The 20,521-nt window shown below is 38.9% G+C and overlaps 1 protein-coding gene across 2 annotated transcripts; it reads right to left on the bottom strand.

Annotated features, from left to right (window-relative positions):
* Window positions 1-2,348: 2,348 nt before the first annotated feature.
* Window positions 2,349-20,521, bottom strand: pcdh12 (protocadherin 12). 2 transcript variants are annotated; one of them, XM_014983634.2, is made up of 5 exons: window positions 17,010-20,521; window positions 13,333-13,421; window positions 9,986-10,137; window positions 4,907-5,074; window positions 2,349-4,013 (listed from the first exon to the last, which is right to left on the bottom strand). In XM_014983634.2, the coding sequence occupies exons 1-5, from the start codon at window positions 19,860-19,862 to the stop codon at window positions 3,766-3,768; spliced, it is 3,510 nt and encodes a 1,169-aa protein (XP_014839120.2). In that variant the 5' UTR covers window positions 19,863-20,521; the 3' UTR covers window positions 2,349-3,765. The 2 variants fall into 2 exon arrangements, with proteins under 2 accessions (XP_014839120.2, XP_014839119.2); XM_014983633.2 differs by having other exon boundaries at window positions 13,333-13,424.

Below are 20,521 nucleotides of genomic sequence, written 5' to 3' on the forward strand. Positions count from 1 at the left end.
CTTTAAGCTTAAGTTAATAATTTTATTTAGACATATATTTTATAATAAGCCCGCAGTTTAGTTAACATTTGTCTGAATGGTTTACTTACACTCGTTCCTTTTGCTTTGAGGTTCTGCAAGCACAGACCAAAACGTGATGCATCGTGGATGGAATCAAATAAAAACGTTGAGTGACGTGCTGTGTGACAATAACTAAAGAACATCCGATATACTACAGCATGACAGATGTAAAGCTGTGATAAAATGAAGGAAAACAATCAAAAAATACTTTGTGTGGAAATGAAGCACAATTGTTTTGTTTTTTTGGGGTTTTTTTTATCCCAAACAATTCTTGTCTGCATCTCTCTATTCCTTAGCGAAGGTTGAACAATATTAAACACCTGTTGTTCCATTGTTGTTTTTTTTATTAGATGTTTGCATGTATCTGGGGACGTCTTGGCTGTGCTTCATTCCACAGCAGGTGAATCTTCTTTAACCTCCTGGGGTTCACTCAAACCGCAAACATACCCACATTTCTGCCTGAATTTGTTTTTTTCTTTTTGGCCTGCATTATTGCTTTTTACAAAAAAAATAATGATGTTGTTTTTAATCAAGCTTTTATTGGACTTTTCTGGTTCCTTTGTGTCTCAGTAGCTCACTTGTGGCATATTTAATAGTGGAGAGCGCATTAGCAGTTTTCTAGTTTTCAGATTCATCCTGTCTCTTCCTTCCTGCTTGTTCTTCGATTGGAATATGAAAGAAGCAGGTTATTGCTGCTCAGGCTAGGCCAGTATATCTTTTAAATAATTGTTTTCTCTGAAGTCTGAGATTCCTTTAAATGCACAGAGGCTAGTAGATGTTTCCAGAAGCATATCTAAAGCCAAACGGAAAGAAGTGAACTCCTTCCAATTACACACTCGGTCATAGAAACAGTGGCAAACAACCAGGGATATTCAGGAGAGAGAAGTTTGGGTTTGTTCTCTGTAGTTTATGCATCCCAAACAAAAAGTTCTGGGAGAAGCTGTTCAGATTTCCCTGCGCAGAGATAATCTGCAGCGCATTTGATTGCAAAGACCCTCAAAAGTTTAATAGACATAAACAAGAATTTTAATCAGAGATAAATGTTTTTGCCGTATTTTGCCAGAAATTATCAACTAAGTATAGTCATTGTTAAGGTGATACTTTGGAAGTGAGCTGCTAAAATAACTTTGTCAACCTAATTAGCAGATGTATTGCTGTAAAAATGAGATATCCATCCTGCCATCGATTATCTAACATATTTATCTTTGTAGGGCCTCCAGCAGTCAACGAGTGAGATATAGAAAACTACAGGATATTTCATGATTCTCTCATCTTTAGTGGTTTCAGTCTCTTCTGGTGGGTCTGAACTGGGTTTCCTCATCAAAGAGAGCAGTTTTTATGTTAAATCTGTCTATTGTTTTATTAAAATTTAAACACATCACCTCAGTTTAAAATGTTCTCGTTCTTTTTTTTAAATATTTATTTTGAATTGTATTGATTTAATCTCCAAAAGTAGGGCTCAATCACATTTTTTTTGTGTAACAAAAAACACATTAGTTGGCTTGTTAGAGAGTTTTGCAAAAGTCTGGGTGCGAATGTGTAGTTGTGCTTAATAAATGCTAGATAACTTTTTTATTAATTCGGCCACTTACCGGTGTAAATTAGTGACCTGGGGCTTAATAAACACCTGGTATTGTCTCACCTTCTCATTAACAGGCGACATCTATAAAATGTTTGCTCACTTTAGGCCAGATCATAAACCTTCAGAAGCCATTTGTCCTGTCCAAGTGATCTGCTTCAAATTTCAATCAAAATTGAATGTGGCAATTTGGGTGCAGTGGCTGCTGAATATTTAAATAAAATGTTGGTTCTTCTCCTTGTCATTTGGAAAGTTGTGATAGATTTAAATTCATTTGAAAATATAACCCTGGTTTTGGATTCATGCTAATCAGAAATATTCAATTTTATTCATTTGTTAGGTTTTTTGCTTTGGTTTTTTTTTTTTTTTTAACTAGTCTTAAATAGCTGATCAACAGTGTTGTTTTCCTTTTGTGTGGATGAGCATCTTTGCCATCTTCATGGAGTGTAACAGCATTTTTTGAACTGTGGAGGGCGCACTGCTCCAACAAAATGACTAGACTCGATCTCTAAATCCCTGGAGAGTTTTCCATTAAGGTCCGCTTGGGTGGGTGGTTTTGACCATGTGTCAATTGAAACGACACCAAGTGATCCTGTTGGACCTGAAATGACCCAGTGAGGAAGCCAAAAGGAAAGCGGCCGTCTCTGTAATAGAAATAGATGTTCATGTTTATGTAAACTAACTCTTCTATAGTTCAGATGGACAGAAGTTTGAAGATTCACATTTTATTGTAAATGTTACAAAAGTTAGTTTCCATTTAAAATACATTTTCATACTAAAGAAAAAAATATGTACAAAGTGCTGTTGGATAAACAGAAACAACTGTAAGACACTTTTAGGGAATTTAAACAATAACAATCTTTGTCCTGTTCTTTTTGGATTTCAGCTCGATTTTAGTTCAGAGGAAAACGAAGATGAAAACATTTCCCTCTGCTCCCCTTTGGACTTTATCAAGTTTTGACAGAGGGAGATCACCTGCCTCCTTTCCTGCTTCGTAAGCAACATTTTGCAGGATTACACTCCTTTTAAAAATAACTTCAACGCTTTAGACACAAATAAGCAGATTTACTTCTGTTCAAACAGTCAGCATGATGAAAAACGTGTTTGCTGGAAAATTAACAGTCGCAACGAATAAACTTCACAGTTTGTAATTATAAAATGTATCTATGATTAAATGGAAAAAAATTTAGATCTTTCATTTTATATCCTCTTTAGATTAAAAAAGATCTTTCTTTTCTCGTCTGCTTTGCCATTGACAAACTGCCTCCTTTTTCCATGAAAATGTTTTGAAAGCTAAAAACTATACAAGACAAAACAGCCAGATTTGGTGCCAGACTGAACGCAATGTTCAATCTGGCACCAAATATTTAAAGATTAAAATAAAAATAGCTAATATTTGTTCTGGTTTCCAGAATAAGACACTTTTGTGGATTAATTATTATTTTTTTGGGCATAACTGACTTAATGTCAATGAATTTCATATTATTTTCCAACCATTTGTTCTAGTACTTAAAATACCTCTCAGGAATCAATGAATTGTAAAAATTATCTTGATTGTGCTATTGCACTCTTAAAAACGATGCTAAACAAATGTATACAATTATTCTTTAAATTTGTATCCTTCTTATTTAAAAGTAAACCCATTTCAGTGATTAATAAAAAATGTAAAATAACTGCACACTGCTGTTGCTCTCATCTTCAGTTATCTTTGTTCTGCATTTGTGAACTCCAGTGTGTGATACAGTGACATCTAGCAACATAAACTACAGTCTGCAACCAACTGAACACCTCGTACCTCATTCTCCATGAGTCTAAAGATTGAAAAGGTTTTTAAGTAAAAAAGTACACATGTTAGGATTCATTTCAGTTCCACATTAGTGATAATAGTGAAGAAAGTTGGACTTTTATCTCTGCTAAGCAATCGGTCAAAAGCAGGAAAATTGACCACTCTGAAGACAATCTTGGGTCTTCCCTGGTATTTGCACAGAACTTCTGAAAATGAGCTTTTAAACTTAATTAATTTTCAAATCCTGGGTTTATTCTTTAATTATTTTTAACCCCAACACTTCTCTCATTCTGGTCCCCGCTCCCTTTAGTCTTCTGCGATGTTTGAATGCATCTAACAGTCACTGGTATTGATGTTTTGAGGCCACAGTCGGCCTCTTTTCAGAGCAGTTCTTTGGGGAGGTGCCTCCAGCTGCTGTTGTCGCGTCCAAGCCCAGAGAGCGTCGGTACGCTGCTGACAGCCTGTACAGGACGTCAGGCCGAGGGCCTGGGTGGGCGTCGGCCTTCTGAGTCATCAGCATCTCAAACAGCGTGCTGACCTCTGACAGCAAAGCTCCGCCCAGCTGGCCGTCTTTCTCTGGAGTTTTACCTGAAAGAGAGTGAGAGGTTGGAAAGTTTCTCCCTGCCAGCACTGAATGGAAAGCATGTTTTACAATAAAATACATACAAGACATGTGAAATTAATATGTAACCAGTCTGGAATCATATATGCCACTGAGTGAATTCACAATTTACAGTTTAGGATTTTATGTGGTGCAGCAACACGATGTGGCACACAATTGTGAAGCGGAAATTATATATGTTTTTTCTCTTACATTTTTTTCCCAAGTAAGAAAAACGAATTCTGCACATTCCCACTGTGAAGCATGGTAGTAGCAGCATCAGGCGGTGGGGATATATTTTTCATTAGCAGGAAAAGAGAAGCTGATCAGAGCCGATGAGACAATGGGTGGCGTAGAGGGCAAAACTGTTGTTAGAGGCTTAATACTGAAACTGAGGTGCAACTTCCAGTAGCACTACAACCTGAAACAACCGTGAGACACCCAACAGAATGAATTTGAATAAAGTCAGGATCTAAATCTAACTCAGAATCTCCAGTTTATTTGATAATTATTGTTTACATATGTTGTCCAAACTTACTGCTCTTAAGATATGTAAAAAACAACAAAAATAAAATAAACTATCCCTTTTTTATGTGTAAAGATGGTGAAAAGACTTTCAGCTTTATTGCATTAAAGCATGGCTGTAAATGTATCCAGAATGCATTCCACACTTTTTGGATATTTATTTGTTAAGGATTTTGTTTTCATCTCTTTCCCTCCACTTAACCGTTTTGCAATGGTTATGTGTTTGTGTGGGTCTATCACACAAAATCCCAATAAAATACTTTAAAGGTTGTTGCAGTTGAAAAAATATACATATAAAAATTCTAGGGGACGGATACTGTTTCTTGAAATAACTAATAGCCTTTGAAACATTTACCAAAGGTGGAGAAAGACGAGGTGGAGTTCAGGCCGTCCCGCGGTGGAAGCTCGCTTTCAGGAGAAGGAGGACCATTGGGCACAAAGACGTTGTCATGGTAATCGACTGTGAGTGGCAGGGAGAGCCTGGCCATCCAGGCGGGGTCACTGATCTCTGAGAAAACGTCATCTGAAAACAAAAAGAAAGACATTTTGTGCAACTACTGCGATTCTGATCACTTTGTTGACAGAAAACTGAAGTGTTTAGATTATCTGCCAAGTCGAAGGTTTCTTTTCATCAGCAAGGTGAATATTTGGAAGGCATCTGACTGTGATTAGAATATTAAAGCTTACATGCATGTTTAGTTATTGGAAGGCAACGTATGATTTAGTGCTAAACTGAATGACTATTTCAGCATGTTTAAGAGCCCTGGACTGCATGTGAAAGCGTGTTAATTTAGGCAAAACAAAAATTCATTAAGACACAGTTTCAGATTCAGGGAACCTGTATTCTGTTAATTAAAGCAGGTAAACAGCAGCTTTTCATGTTTTTTATAGACATAAGGAACACATTAGATTAACACAAGAATAAACAGCATGCTTTAATTTTTTTTCCCAGATCAAGTGATATCACATTAGTATTGTAATGTTTTCACCTATGTTACCTTTTTCTTTAGAATTGACTTTGTTTTAGGAGAGCATTTACTGACACTGTGGCACAATAGTAGCTTCATTCTGGACACTATTCATGCAACCGGCACTAGTCAGAGATTTTCACCTATTTTTACCAGAGTTTATACCTATTTGTATTTGTGTAACTAAAACTAAAATCTGAGTTTGTTGCACATCCAACTCTACAAGAGCTGGTCAAATTGAAATAAAGAACCCAATGTATGTGTCCTGCTGGTTTCCATGTGCCTCCTCGCTGAGAACGAGGCAGGAAAATCAGGAAACAACACGGGGGTTTTATCTGGCTGATGTTAACAGGAGCTTCCTGCCATCTCTGGCATCCTTTGCTCTTCTGAGCATGCATTAAACATCACGTCCACACCAAAGCAACAAACCTCCTGCAGCCAGAGAGTTCAGTCCCTGTAAGAGGCGTAAACACCGGGTGTGTCTGCGTGGAAAACACAGCAAGCCCAGCTTCTGACTCACAAACAAGCGGGCCACAGATGATTATATGGCTCATTTCATGCATTCACTGATGTTGGAGTTTATCCTTTTGTTTAAATCTCCTAATCTTTTTCCTTGCTCCCCATTACTCCATCCTGTTTATGTGCTGTTCTTCCTGCTGTGACAGCTTGAGTTCCTCTTTAAGCTATTTAGGTTTCATCTGATCTAATTTAGCTGAAAAACGTGAACGGTCTTCTCAACATGTAGCTGGAAACTGTTCAAGTATGAAAAGGACTGAATCAGATTTAGCTCTGTGCATCCCTGTCTTTTTCAGAAAATAATCTCTCTGAAAATATTCTGATGTTCATTTAAAATACTGCTACTGGACATGCAAAGTTAACTGCACAAAAATCCAAGATCAAATCGCTTTTTGGATGAACCTTTGTTCTAGAAATGCTTTAAATTCTACCAATCTCTGGGACCTTTTTGATATTTTTTTTATATTAACTTGAACTCTTAAAAATATAAGTGATATGTTAAATAAATGTAATGCCAACAGTTTTATTCTAAAAGAAAGATGGGTCTTTTCTTCAAAATGTTATTCCTTTTTCTATTCTAATCAGTTTTCTGGTTTAACCTCCTTGTGTTGGGTGGCAACCACTGTGTGCTGGACAACACTTAAATAATCTTTCATAAACTTCATTTTCAGTGGTATATTTTAATTTTCTGATTAAGTGATGTTGCATTAGCTGTGATGTAATTTATAAAAATAAATATAAAGTATATTAGTATGTATGTAATGAACTTATGAAATAGAGGACTTTCATATTTTGAATAGAATTACTGGAATAAAATAACCTTTTTATTATGTTCTATTTCAATATGTCATGTAAATATGAACATATTTAATACATTAGATTACTGAAAGGTTAATTTATTAGTAACTCAGCTCATTAACTTAAACACAATATGGATTAATTATACTCAGACTGAAATTTTAAAGGTTTGGTTTCTGTTAATTATGATGATATTCGGCCCACAGCCAATGAAAACACATTTAGAATACTGCATTAGACCAATAAAAACAAAACATTGAAAAGTCTGTTTAATACCTGGCTAAAGGTATTAAACATTGTAACACTTTTAAATGTGACTACATATATACTTTATATATACATATTTTATGCTAAGTTACAAAATATAGATTATACTTTGTTGATGCAACAAGCCAGAAGGACATTTAGCTGGGAGTAATTTGCTGCTTATGTTTTCATGGCATATTGATTATGGTATTTCAAACTGAATTCAATTCAATTCAATGAACTATCCATCTGTCCATTTTGCCTTAACGCAATGCAGTTACACCTCTTCCCTTTTCAAATATATTTTTTTAATTTTGAGAATTTTTTTAAGTACACTTCAACTTTGCATATTTTATCCTACACTCTGAAGCAGTGGTCCCCAAACTTTTTCCTGTGAGGGCCACATAACTTTTCCCTTCTCTGGTGGGGGGCCGGAAATTGTTGACAGGGAGGGTTTACACACTTCCTGCTAAAGAGCCCCCTGGTGGTTGAAGAAAAATCCACATATAAACCGGAAAATACAATAAATGAAAAAAAAAATCTGAATGCTCTCTGGTATTGTTCAGGGGGCCGGACCAAATGTGGAGGCGGGCCAGATCCGGCCCACGGGCCGTAGTTTGGGGACCCCTGCTCTGAAGCATGGCAATATTTTTATCTGTGAAAAGTGTTATCTAAATAAAATGTGTTTTACTTACACTGTGGACCAAATTAATTTCACTTGAATTATTGATAACTATTTATGTGGAGATTCATCATTTATAATATCGGAGGGTTTTGGCTCTCGCTGCACAAAGACAGACTTTGAGGTTGGTGTTTAATAAATGAGTCATTTTAAAAGTGAAAAATAGTTTGTAAACCTAGACAGATGTTTTCCTCACAAAAAAGGAGAGACTACATATTTCATTGCACTATGACATCTGTATGAAAATCCAGAAATAGGCTGTCCCATCAGCCACCAAATGAATGTAATTGATTAAAATCTTTCTCAGCTTTGACTGATCAAAAACTGTTGGTCTCCTTCATCTAACCACAACCAGATGTGGAGACTTTAATATACCATCACACACAGAAACACACACTGATGTTTCCACCCAGAGTGGTTTAAACCGCCCCGGAGTTAACCCCTTCCCCTTCAAACTCCCCCTTTTCACTCAGTGTTTAGCAGCACTAACACAACAATCCTTCATCAGACAAATTATCTTTAAAGGACGAGAAATTCAAAGTTTCAGGCTATTCTTCAGATATAAAAATGTATTGTTCATTCAGTGTTTGTTGGTTGTAAAATAAGTTCAACATAGCCTTTAATTTTGCTAATTAACTGTTTCTCTGTGTGGAGTTCTGACCTGACTAAACTACACATATTTTTACCCTAAAATGTAACGACAGAGGCAAAGTTTGTCTGTGAATCATTCAAGTAAGGAAAAAAAATTAATGCTGCAGAATAATGCAGCTTTCAACACAACCTGCCAGGTCTCAGGTGTGCATTACACTCATCTCAGGCCCTTCAGGCCAAAAGATGAGTCAACCATCATACACACACAAGAAAAACACACTCCCACTCACTCTTTTGTTTCTCTCTCTTCCGACGAGTCATAAAGTGAAGCTTGGCCCTCCATCATCAGGCAGTAAACCCCCCTGCTCGCCTGGAGGCTCCTGCAGCCTCCAAACCACAATACCAGGAAGAAACTGTTTAACACACGAACTGTGTGCACTCGGATGCCTCTGTTCTTCATGCTACTGAGAAAGTCCCGGCTAAACAATGAGTTCCAAGTGTGTTTGAGGTTTAGCAGCTGAAGCATGTTGGTCAGTTCGACGAAGACTCGCCAATACATCCAAACGCAAACCTACGTCTAAGGATCTCCTTCCAGGTTAAAGACACAAAACTTTATACTTTGCATATACAGGAAAAACACTTCTCTCCCAATTGGCTCTGCAATATTGTTTCTTTGGGATTTTTTTCACATAAATCCATATATGCTGTATTCATTGTCCAGCTGCAATACTCACCATCATACACATGTGGCAATGAATTTGATAATAATTTGTCATAAAATGACAATTTGATGACGGGAAACAAATTATGAAGCACGGAGGAACTTCCACATTTGTAGTTTGATCAAAGTGGTTCGGAAACAGCAAAAACTGACACATTTTATTAGTCTTCAGCTTTACTGTATATTAACTGGCAGTTATTTTTTTATTTTGTTAATTAATTCTTTGTACATTTTGTCAGCGTCACACACAATATCTGGTGTTGTTGATGCGGTTAGTAAAACAATCATCCGTTTCAATCTGAAAAATGTTGTGAATGGGTGCAGAGATTCCAGAGGAACACTGTTTTCCTGTTATTTCCTGCTGCCTTCCTGTTTTCTCCTTTTTGACAGGTTGATTGTAAGAGAGCAGTCTGCATGTTGTCTGCATGAGCCAAAGTATGTCGCAGCTCGTGCAGACCACTACATTTTTAATGTGGGGATTTTACATTGACCCAGGGTTTTTAAAACCCTAGGACCCAAAACAATCAAACAGCAAGTAACCTACCAAAAATAAGCAGAAGCACTGACAACGTTCACAACTGGTAGAATTCACGTTGTTAACATTACAAACAAAATCCTGTGTTTAAAGACATCAGCTTTGACATCAGCTTTATTTTACTTGAATGACTCTTCAGCTGAAATAATGCATTTTATTGGAAAAAGCCGCACTTTAAGTTTCGGTTATTCTTGGTAATAAAATACCTTTAATATCTTCAGCTTGTACTCAGAATTAGCCAAGAAAATATTGTTATAGCAAATAGTGTTTGTTATTTTGGGTGTGGGAACTTAAATTTAGAACATACCATATCAAGATTGTGCTAACATCTTCTGTAAGTGTGACTTCTTTTTGAAATGTATCTTATAACATGTTACCTGGGCTGTTGAGCAGGTTACTGAGCCCTTCTTCCAGCTGTGGGTCTATGGGTGAGTCTCTTCCTGCTTCCCAGTCCACATCACCAGCCTCACTCTCTCCATGTCCACTGTCTTTGGTGCTCTGCCAATCTGAGCAGTCGTGACCTCCATATCTGCAGACAAACATATGAAAATGTTGATTAATTTCAACATCAAATTTCCCATTTTTAAGATCAAATATATCAAATATCCAGATCCTGCAAACTGAAAAACAAAAGTTTGAAAAGTTCTTATCTGTAGTGAACAGAAATGGATAAAGATCCTTGGAAATTGCACAACAGTTGGATGACATTAAAAAGGAAGAAGCAAAATTAGATAATTAAGTTAACCAGATAAATGTAATAAATTGCACAGTTTGAGCTAGCTGTAGCTAAAACTAGCAGTAATTGTGAACTCATTTAATTACGCTAAATTTGACTGAAATCTGTTTTAGATGAATATTCAGATTCAAAGGTTTCTTTGTTAGGGGAATCAACTGAATGTATCAAAATCACAGAAGTTATACAGTTAGAGCTAATGTTTAACTTTAGTTAGAAGGTAGATAACTATATTGGTTTGCAAAGGAACATTCGCTTTCATTTTGTAAATAGTCATTCAAGATTTGTCAAAAAATGTCTTTATTTTCACTAAATGTTGCTTTGGTTTTTATTTGAAATATCCCCCATAACGTAAATGTGTTTACTGTGATATTTACATAATGTCTTTCTTTACAATAAGCATTATTTCTTTTCAAATCAAGTAGTATCAACTTTTACAGTAAAAGTCGATCAAACCTTCTTTTAGCAATCTATTAGCATGGAATCATGCTTCAAGGATTTGTTTACCCCGCAACTGCAGCCAAAAACAAGCTTATTGTTCTTGTGTTGATGACGCAGTTCGATTCAAATCATTTAGAACCACACAAAATCACAACAAGCAGGTGAAAAGATCTCTTAGAACAGTTGGTGATATTTAGTTTTTTTTTACTCTCATTGAAGCCTGAAATACGGAAGAGGATTAGGGCCACTGGAAAAAAAAAATAAAACAATTTTGACTTTAATCTCAGAATTCTGAGATTAAAGTCAGAATTCTGAATTTTTTTTCAGAATTCTGACTTTTGTTTGTTTGTTTGTTTTCCAGTGGCCCTAATCCTCTTCCATACTGAAAATACTGAGCTCATAAAAACACAAAATAATTATTTTAATCTGATAAAAAAACAAGTTTGTTCGAAGGTCTTCATGAGTATAGGAAGGCCATTGTGTGTGCAAACTGAAGCACTGTGTGCATCGAGGTGGTGTCAGCTCACATCTCTAATCAACACTGAGGTAGGGGTAACTGTCAGCGAATCTGAATCACTCCAACAAAGCCGTTTTAACTTGCCTTCATGCACAAAAGCACTTCAGCTCTCTGAGGTTAGGAGACACTCTTCCTGTGACTTTGACTGTTTGCCTTTTCGTCCTGTTTGTCTGTTGCTGTTATTTCAGTCTCAGCAGGTCAGTCGGTCAGACATACAGCGGAAGGCATTTATCTCTTTCAGTTTTGGTATTTGAACATTTAAAATATAAACAAAAGTTAAAGGGAAGGACAGACAACAAAGCAACTGTACGTGCAGTCCACCCTTTGGCTTAGTTTACCTCAGCAGCATGCAAGAGTCATTGCAGGCGATAAAACCTCCTCTCCCCTGCAGTACACCGTCAATCTCCATCACAAAAACATCTGTGAGTTCTTTAACTTGGTGGCATTCCCCTTTAATGTCAGTGTGTCCTAACAGAGGAATCCTCGTTTGATCTGAAAGCGCACCAATGATCACAACCTGAGACCTGCAGCCAGCTGGCTCCAACACAAACCTCAGCTGATGAAAAGAAAAGAGTAAAAAAAAAACAATCCTGAATCTTTCCTGCTGGATTTCTGAGGGTTTCAAGGTTGAGTGGACTCAGAGGTCAGCAGGAGGACACTGCGGACCTGCAAGGTGCTGCGAGGATTTCATCTCCTTATATAGCTACATTTCAATAGACTACAATATATCAATGAAAGTAAATTAATTTGAGTATTTTAATTTAAAAAGTGAAACTCATGCATATTATTTACACGTATGTATTCAAAGCATTTATCTCAGGTCATTTTGATGAATACTTCTTGTACCTAAGAAAAAACAAAAGATTTTGTATGCGAAGCAGAATAAAAAGACAATTTCTAAAGACGGTAACTGTTCAAAGAGTGTCGTTCCTAAGCATATAAATGGATATTTCACTGCCGTTTCTAATGGTAAGCCACTCCTGAGCCAGAGAGAACATCTTGAGCTCCTTCCATGTGCCAAGGAATAAAAGGACTGGAATCTTGCTTGGTGGTCTATAGCCCTCTTTTCAGATGAAAGTAAGTTTATATTTTATTTGGAAATCAAGTTATCAATAATCTGGATGAGGTGTGAAGAGTGTGGAGTTGGTCCAGTCTGTTTTATTAAGTCCAATGTCCAGACAAGACAACTGTTTCAGATTGAAAGAAGTTGTCTTGCAATCTGAAGGTTGTTTATTCAACATTAAGTCCAGCTTCCTCCTGTCACGTGTTCATGTGCTCCTGGGTGAGGCACTTAATCCCATGTTGCCTATTAACCTGTATATCCGTATATAAATGAGTGCATCTTCATGAGTGTAAATGGATGGATATGGTTTTAGTGCGTTGGGTGGTCAGTATGACTAGAAAAGTGTGATATAAATTCAGTCCATTTAGCTGCCTGTTAGCTACTTCTGGACCACTTTTTATGTAGACACTGATTTTATTTTCCAGCAGGACTCAACACCTGCTCAGGCTGTCAAAAGTGTGACAGTATCACCATGTTTGATTGGCCAAAATACTTGCCTAACAGAAACTTCAAAGAGAATCTGTGGGCATTGTGAAGATGAGAGACACCAGACCCAGTCGTCCAGATGAACTAAAGGCTGGTAATAAAGTGACCCGGAGAGCAGCAGGCTGATTATATGTATACCAATCTGCAACAGAGCTGCAACTAATGGAAAGTTAGCCCTGGTAAACATATATTAAGTACATGCTCTGTTCAAAAGGCCAAAGTTTTAAATTCCATTCTTGTTTTCATTGAGTGATATTTTTACTTTTTAAGTAACTGGTTTTTTTCTAACCCCTAGAGGATATTTGATGAATTACAACCAGGAAGATGATGTGCTGCCTACACAATAACTGATAATCAAAGACAGAACTCCTGCAGTTCACTCAGGCAAGGGGTATGGTTTAGAAAAATCTGGACCTCGTCTTTAAAAAGAAAAATAATAATAACAACCAACTTCAGAGGGTAAAAGGGGAAATTTCTTACATACCTGCCGTTCCGATGGGAATACTTGTTTCCGCGGAAGTTTGTCCTTGGTTGCAGCTGACCCTGACGGAGCAGGGAGAGGAGCTGAGAGATCTGCTGCAGGAGAGAAGAGCGACAGAAGGGAATAATAAATATTAATCTCTGTCATTTCAGCATTTTTTTTTCGAGCTTTCAGGTTACCTAACCCAAAAATATTACAATAACACATTCTAAGCATATGAAAAGTATTTTTATATTCTTATTTTGGTGTTTTAATATGTTTATTGTTGAACTCAGATGTGGTTTAGTTTTTATATTTGTACTTTTCGAAGTGGTCAGTCACACCTCCTAGAACTGGTCAGATGCAGCATTTTTAAAGTCAATTATGCGAAACATTTAAAGCACTTTGAAGGATAAGAAGGCTGCACCATGGTACAGTTGTTCGCAGTGTTGCGTCGCAGTTGAAAGGAGCAGGTTTAAAAATGGCTAAATCTGATTTTATAGTTGTTGTTTTTTTCAGTTTAGAGCATCTTCATGACAGCATTGAAGGTCACATGAAGAAACAAATATAATTTTACAAGAGAAGAAAGTCAAACTCTAGAAACTCAGACTAAGTATGTGATGATGGGGTCAGTCAGGTCTGTTGATAAGTTTTGTGCTGTTTTGCATTTAATCAGACAGAACAAGTGTGCTGGAGGTTTTGACTGGTTAAACAATGAGTTCAGCTTTTATTTAGATGAACTTTCTTTTGCTTTGTTTCAGAGTTACAGTGTGAGAACTGAGCTCATTTGTCCATCTCACTGGTCAGTTTTCTGCTGACAGCTCTGTTATGCAGCGGATACACGCTGCTCTCCAGAGAGGAAACGTACACACACTAGCAAAGGTGAGCGTGTGTACTCATATTTGACTTTTGTAGCCATGATTGTTGTGTGTTTTTGCACGTGCATGCCACTGTGGTGACAGGAAATGGCCTCTACGTAAAAGCCCATTCTTCTCTTGCTCGGCTTCCTTCCAGGATGGACAGAGAAATATTGATGTGTGTGTTGTGTGGAGGTGAACAGTGAGTCTCAGACTTTCCGGCCGTCCAGTAGGCCTCTTCCTTTGTGACCTCGAGGGAGGACAGAAACATCTGAGGTGTGATGAGTGCCAACTGGGACGACTGGGAGGGTTCTGGAAGAAAGCGAAGCTTGGCACAAACTAAGAAAGCCTCTTCCTGTCTGATGAAAATCAGAAGGACTTTGGGGCTCGCTGCAGTCTTTGTCCTCTGTCTGCTGGGCGTTGGTGGTGACTTTAGACCTCAATGACATCTAAATTTGCTAAAACATATACTTCCTATAAAATTCATCTAAACTTTCAGTAATTAAGTTTTATTAATTAAGGAACTCACTACAGTCTTTCTTTAGATGCCAATGCTCTTTCTACTCTGGTCAAATAGTCACAAAAACCTTTTAATTGCACCCAATAAAGCATGACTTTTTGAAAACTTTTGATTGAAATGTCTAGTTTGTATTCAGAGGTTTGCACACTGAAATGTCAACTGACCAAGGCAGCACTTCAAACACACTGCTTCCTTGTGTTGACATCACAGAAAAGGGGAAATAAATGAGCCAAGATATCAACAAGAGAATCGTGAACGTCATCAAGTCTGTTCCATCCTACGGTAATTTCCAGTTCCCTCAAGAAACCGTGTTCATCTGTCCCAATAATTATTTTGCAAATATTCAAAATGTGAGTATTTGCAGCCGTCACACCATTCAGGGTGGAGACAAGTTCTGCGCCCCAAAGACTGATGTGTTTTAGGGAAAATCTGGGCATTAACTCCAGAGCAAAAGCAAAGTGTCTGGTAGAAATGGTGGTGGAATTTGTATCATTAATCACAGTGAAAAAACTGATATACAAAATGGGCTAAAAAGCCCCACAAACAGCCATTCCACAAAAGCAACATAAAAAGTCTTATTTCAGTTTGCAAATGGACAGAAAGCTTCATTTTGGTCTGATGAAACTGAAAAAAAAAAGTGTCTGAACTAGAACTGAGTCAAAAAATGTTATCTGAAGCATATAATATAGCAAATAGAAATAGAGAAGCTAACTGTGACTAAACAGCAAAAGTTCATTCAGAATCAGTGTCAGGCAGTTGTGATGTGTCAAGCACTCACAGTAGTTGAACATCATAATTTAGAAACCCATCACTGCTTTTTCAGAAGTTATAGGAAAATTACTGAAGGTCTGTGCAAACCATAGAAAACACTGGGCGTTCTTCTTCTTTCATTTTAAGTCATTTCTATTTATGTTTGGACCCATTAAGCATACTCTAAGTTTTGTACATTATTTTTCCATAGTTTCTGATAAAAAATAAAAAAATAAAATCACAGCCTAAGACATTTGAAACCCCTTTATGCCTTAATGATTTCTGAGGTAGTGGACTAAAAATTGGTAAAAACTGGAAGTTTTTCATACACTAGTTACATCAGTGTAAAAAATCTGCAAATCACTGAAAGACCTTCAGAAAGTAAGAAGAACTACTGATAAAGACCACTTAAAAATGTACAAGTCAGGCATTTGTATTGGGTCTTAAATCAGCTGCTAACTGAAACAAAATGAATAAATGGTTTTCATATAACACGTAATGCCTCAGATATTATTTATAGTGTGTTACGTTATTGTTAATTCCCTGCAGACCTAGCGTCTGCAGCTGAGCGTCTCCTCTGGTTGTGGATCTGAGCTGCTTTCAGGCTGATCTGTTTTTCTTCCCTCCTGCCGCAGCGCTCTTCAGTAAAAGTGATTTTGGGGTCATTTATCAGCAACAGAGTGGCGTGTCAGGGCGGTTTTAGCTTACACTACAAACACATCACAGCTTACTTTGGCTGGCTCCAAGCCCCATCGTCCTCCTCCTTCTCCAGGCTTCAGAATGAGTCAGAAACATGATATTCGGTAAGAAAACGAATGTCACCGTTAGTCAGGGGGCATTTTTTTCTGTGACACATGAGTACCTGAATATGCTGGCTGCTTTAGGCTTCATAGTGATCCATCAGCTAGTTACATTCCCCCGCCCTCTCCCTCCCTTTCCTCCAGCCTTTAGGGCGTCTGAATAAGCCATCATACAGGAGGTAGAAAAAGGATGGCGGCTGCTGGAAGGGAAGCTGCTCTGCCTGCGCAAGAGACGAAGGGTGGGGGTGAAGGGGGTGTTGGGCCTACATCTTTGCTCTCTAATGGACTTCACTTCAGATTAATCTCAAAGCCTGCAGGGGGGACACTTAATTACTTGAGCACTAACTGTAAGCACATGTTAAAATAAATGTGATCACACAGATTTTAGATCTGAGTAAATGGCATTTAAATGAGAGCGAGCAGCAGCAGCAGCCGTGCGTTAGCCTTAATGTTTGAGCTACAGCAGAGAATGTAAATAAGAAGACATTAAAGAATCATCCGGTGGATTAGCGAAGTCTTTAATGTCAAACAGATGGGCGTATTTATCAACTCAACTTGATGTGCTCTGCCGTGAATGTTACTTCTGAACCTATAATGGATCGTTAAAGCTTAAAGGTATGACTCAAAGAGTTTAGAGAAGACACTACAGGCTAGTTTTACTCCAATTTTGCACATTATCATACAAATGTGTGACTAGATACATACACAGACAGACATATAGATAGAAACATGAATCTTTGAGGTAGTGAATGTTGTGATGAAGTTATAACTCACCTGCACCTCTGGGGAAGCTGAGGAAAGCTCGATGGTGTCTCCGAATGCAGCCATGGAGAGACGAACCAGGTTTCGAAGCATTTGCTGGTGTTCTGCATCTTGCTGACCATCTGATGTCTTCGGCCTCCTTAGAGTCGCCTGGGACGTCGAACGTTGAGGACGTGACTCTTCGCTTTCTGGGTGCAGCTTATTACGCTTCAAGGTGCTAAAATGTGACAGCGAAGAAGAGGACGAGGAAGGGTTTCTGGTTTTACAAAGGGTCTGGTATGATGTAGCTGGTGTCAGAGTCAAAGTCCCATCAAGTTCAATATTGCCAGGTTTCCGAAGTGTTTTGCAGTGATGGCCAATATGCTGAGGGGAATCCACTTCCGGGTAGCTTTGGGAATGGAAGCTGGTGTTCATAACCGATGGTATGAAGTTATACTCTCTCTCAGTTTGTTGGTCTTCTGGTAGTGGAGCAGGAGTCAGAGGCTGGACCTCACTGTCTTCCTCAGACGGCTCTTCTTTGCGCCCTCGGATCACTGGAATTAGCTGGATGTCAGATTTTCTGATGTTCTTTTGTGGCCTTCGAGGATGCCGGGTGTAGCTGGATTCAGCCTGTCTGCAATTGTAAGCATGGTTGTCCCGTTTCTCGGGTCGGCAAAATGTTGTCACCAACGCGATGGCCAAAAGAAGGAGCAGGCATGTGGCACCCAGGCAGACGGCCATCATCATAGTAAAGCTAAGTTGCCCTCGGTTTCCAGGTGAAGAGTTCTTCAAGTGGTCCTGGAGATTGATGAAAGTTACCTCCAGAGTCGCCTCTGTCTTGTAGCTGGGAGAGCCCATGTCTGCCACAGACAGCTCCATCTTAAAAGTTCTCCCAATCAGCTCAGTGGCATTGGTGGCATTTACAAATAGCTGCCCTGTATCTTCATCCATCCAGAACAAGCCATTTGTGTTTCCATTTGAAATGATGTACTTTAGTTGTCCATTGAGTCCCGAGTCTGGATCTTCGGCTTTTATTGTTGATGCAGGGAAGCCATTGAATCCATCCAAAACTGAGCGACTGATTGGCAGAGAAGTGGGTTTTTCTTCTGTGTCGTTTCCGAGCTCGGTCACAATCTCCCCTCTGTGTGCATTCACGGGGATGCTCACAGAAACCACCCCGTTTCTCGGTTTTGGTTCCTTGATGACTGGAGAGTTGTCGTTTAAATCCTCAACATTAATCTGGACTGTGGTCGAACCAGTCAGTGGCGGGTGCCCATAGTCCACAGCTTCCACAATGAAAGAGTAACTCTGAGATTCCTCATGGTCTAAGCTTCGGAGTACCCTTATGATTCCAGTTGTTGGGTGTATGGAGAAACTTTTCTGGTCAGTAAGTGTCTTTATTTTGTAAGAAACTTTTCCATTGAGTCCCTGGTCATCATCACTTGCTTTGACTTCAAGAACTGCATCCTCTTTAAAATTGTTTTCCTTAATTGAAGTATTATAAGTAGATTTGAGAAATAGTGGTGCGTTGTCATTCTCATCTAGAACAGAAACTGTCAAGTTTTCAATAGTAACTAAAGACGGATTTCCATGGTCCTGAGCAATGAGTTTGATGTTATAATTATTAACCTTCTCTCGATCCAAGGAGCCACTTGTTACAATCAAGAAATTAAAATGGTCGCTGGATTTAAGACGGAAAGGCCCTGATCCCTCTTGAATAGTCAGGCTCACTTCTCCATTTTTTCCTGAATCTGCATCATAAACTGTCACCAGTACAAGAAACGTATCAATCGGAGCTCCTTCCCTGACGGTGGGGACAGAAGAGGTGGGTGAAAGCCATTTTGTGCTAATCCTTGGTGCATGATCATTTACATCCACAAGTTTGATATGTAGCTTGCAGTGAGTTGGCATGCTGTTGGGACCATGATCAATGGCCAGTATGTTGAGCACATAGGATGGCTCCCTCTCATAGTCCAAAGGAGCCTTTACAATCACCTCTCCAGTCTGTGAATCCACATGGAAAAGTTTTTGAAACTCTGGGGGGGTGTGTTTACTGAACCAGTACTTCACCTCACCATTAGCACCTAGGTCTGGGTCAGTAGCTGTAAGCTTGAAGATGGTTGTCCCAATGGGTGTATTCTCACTTAGAGTCACAGTTGGACTGCTCTCCTGAAAAGCCGGGCTGTTATCATTTGAGTCCTGAATCAACACATGGACAGACATGCTCCCGGACTTTGGTGGGTTCCCTTTATCGTATGCTACCAGAATCAGGTCAAAAGAGTCCTGAACCTCCCTGTCTAACTCTTTGATAACCACCAGCTCTGCTTGTTTTGACCCACCTGAAGCGTCTGTCACATCCAAAGCAAAGTGTTGATTAACTGATAGGGAATAGGTCTGAAGGCCGTTGGGCCCCGCATCGAGATCAACAGCTCTATCTAAAGGGATTCGCATGCGAAGGGGGGCAGTCTCTGAGATCTCCACCTCCTGTGTGGTGTTGGGGAAGCTGGGACTATGGTCGTTTAGGTCCATCACTTCAACACGGATCCGGAGGCAGTTCACAGAGCCGCTCTTTCTGTAGAGGACGCTGAAGGCCACCTCGCAAAGGTCTGATCCCCGGCACAGCGCCTCCCTGTCCAGTTGACCTTGGGTGGAGATGACCCCGTCTCGAGCCGTGACAGAGAAAGGAAGGGCCTTTACCTGCTCCACCACCTGGAAATCCTCCAGAGGGCCGATTTCATCCCTCTGACGGAGGTCGTCCAACAGACGGCCGACCCGAGTTCCCGACGGCTGCTCCTCCCAAACCCGGTAATGGATAATTATTGAAGATGACTCAGAGCAGAGAGTCCCAGATGAAAGGCTCAGAACTAGAAGCAGAGCCAGCAGCATAGTGACATAGAGTAACAATTACCTTTTATACACTAGCTAAGCTGATTTATTTATTTTTAATTTTGACAATAAATAAGATGGTAAATTAACTTTTTCTATTTAAAAAAAACAATTAAGAAAATTGAATAGTAAGTATTAATATTTTTTAACAAATACTAGTTGCTGTCATAAAAAAAATATATTTTTCTCTTACAAAAACCAACTACAGCCACAAAACTATAGGAAACATGTGGTTTTCCAAAAAGAAAAAAAGAAAAACACAAACAAAACTGAAGAAGAAAACTTCCAGTCGCTTTAGAAAAAAACCTATCAGAAACCCAGAATTAAGATATAATTTCATTCCCCATAACCTCTAGCCTCTGTCTGCCTGCTGTTACTCACAGCTGCTGGCGTTCCTGCCTCTCAGTTCATCCTCAACTCAGGGAAGTTTTCCTCCAACTGAGAAAGTTTGGATATGTGTTTCCACATGCCAGCAGGGGCGCCGGCCAATCAAAAATAAGGAGGAGGGTCACATGCAAATTAGCCGCAACTTGACACAAAGAAAAGCCCTCCGGCCCTGAGGAAACTCAGTGCTTTCACAGAAACATGACACTGCCTCTCCATCACTTAAACCCCCTCTGCCCTTCCAAAGATCTGTGTAAACTCATCACAAGCTCCAG

This window comes from Poecilia mexicana, unplaced genomic scaffold (assembly GCF_051168715.1).
Source record: "Poecilia mexicana isolate PSO_F unplaced genomic scaffold, ASM5116871v1 scaffold_10, whole genome shotgun sequence".
In the NCBI taxonomy this organism is placed as follows: domain Eukaryota; kingdom Metazoa; phylum Chordata; class Actinopteri; order Cyprinodontiformes; family Poeciliidae; genus Poecilia; species Poecilia mexicana.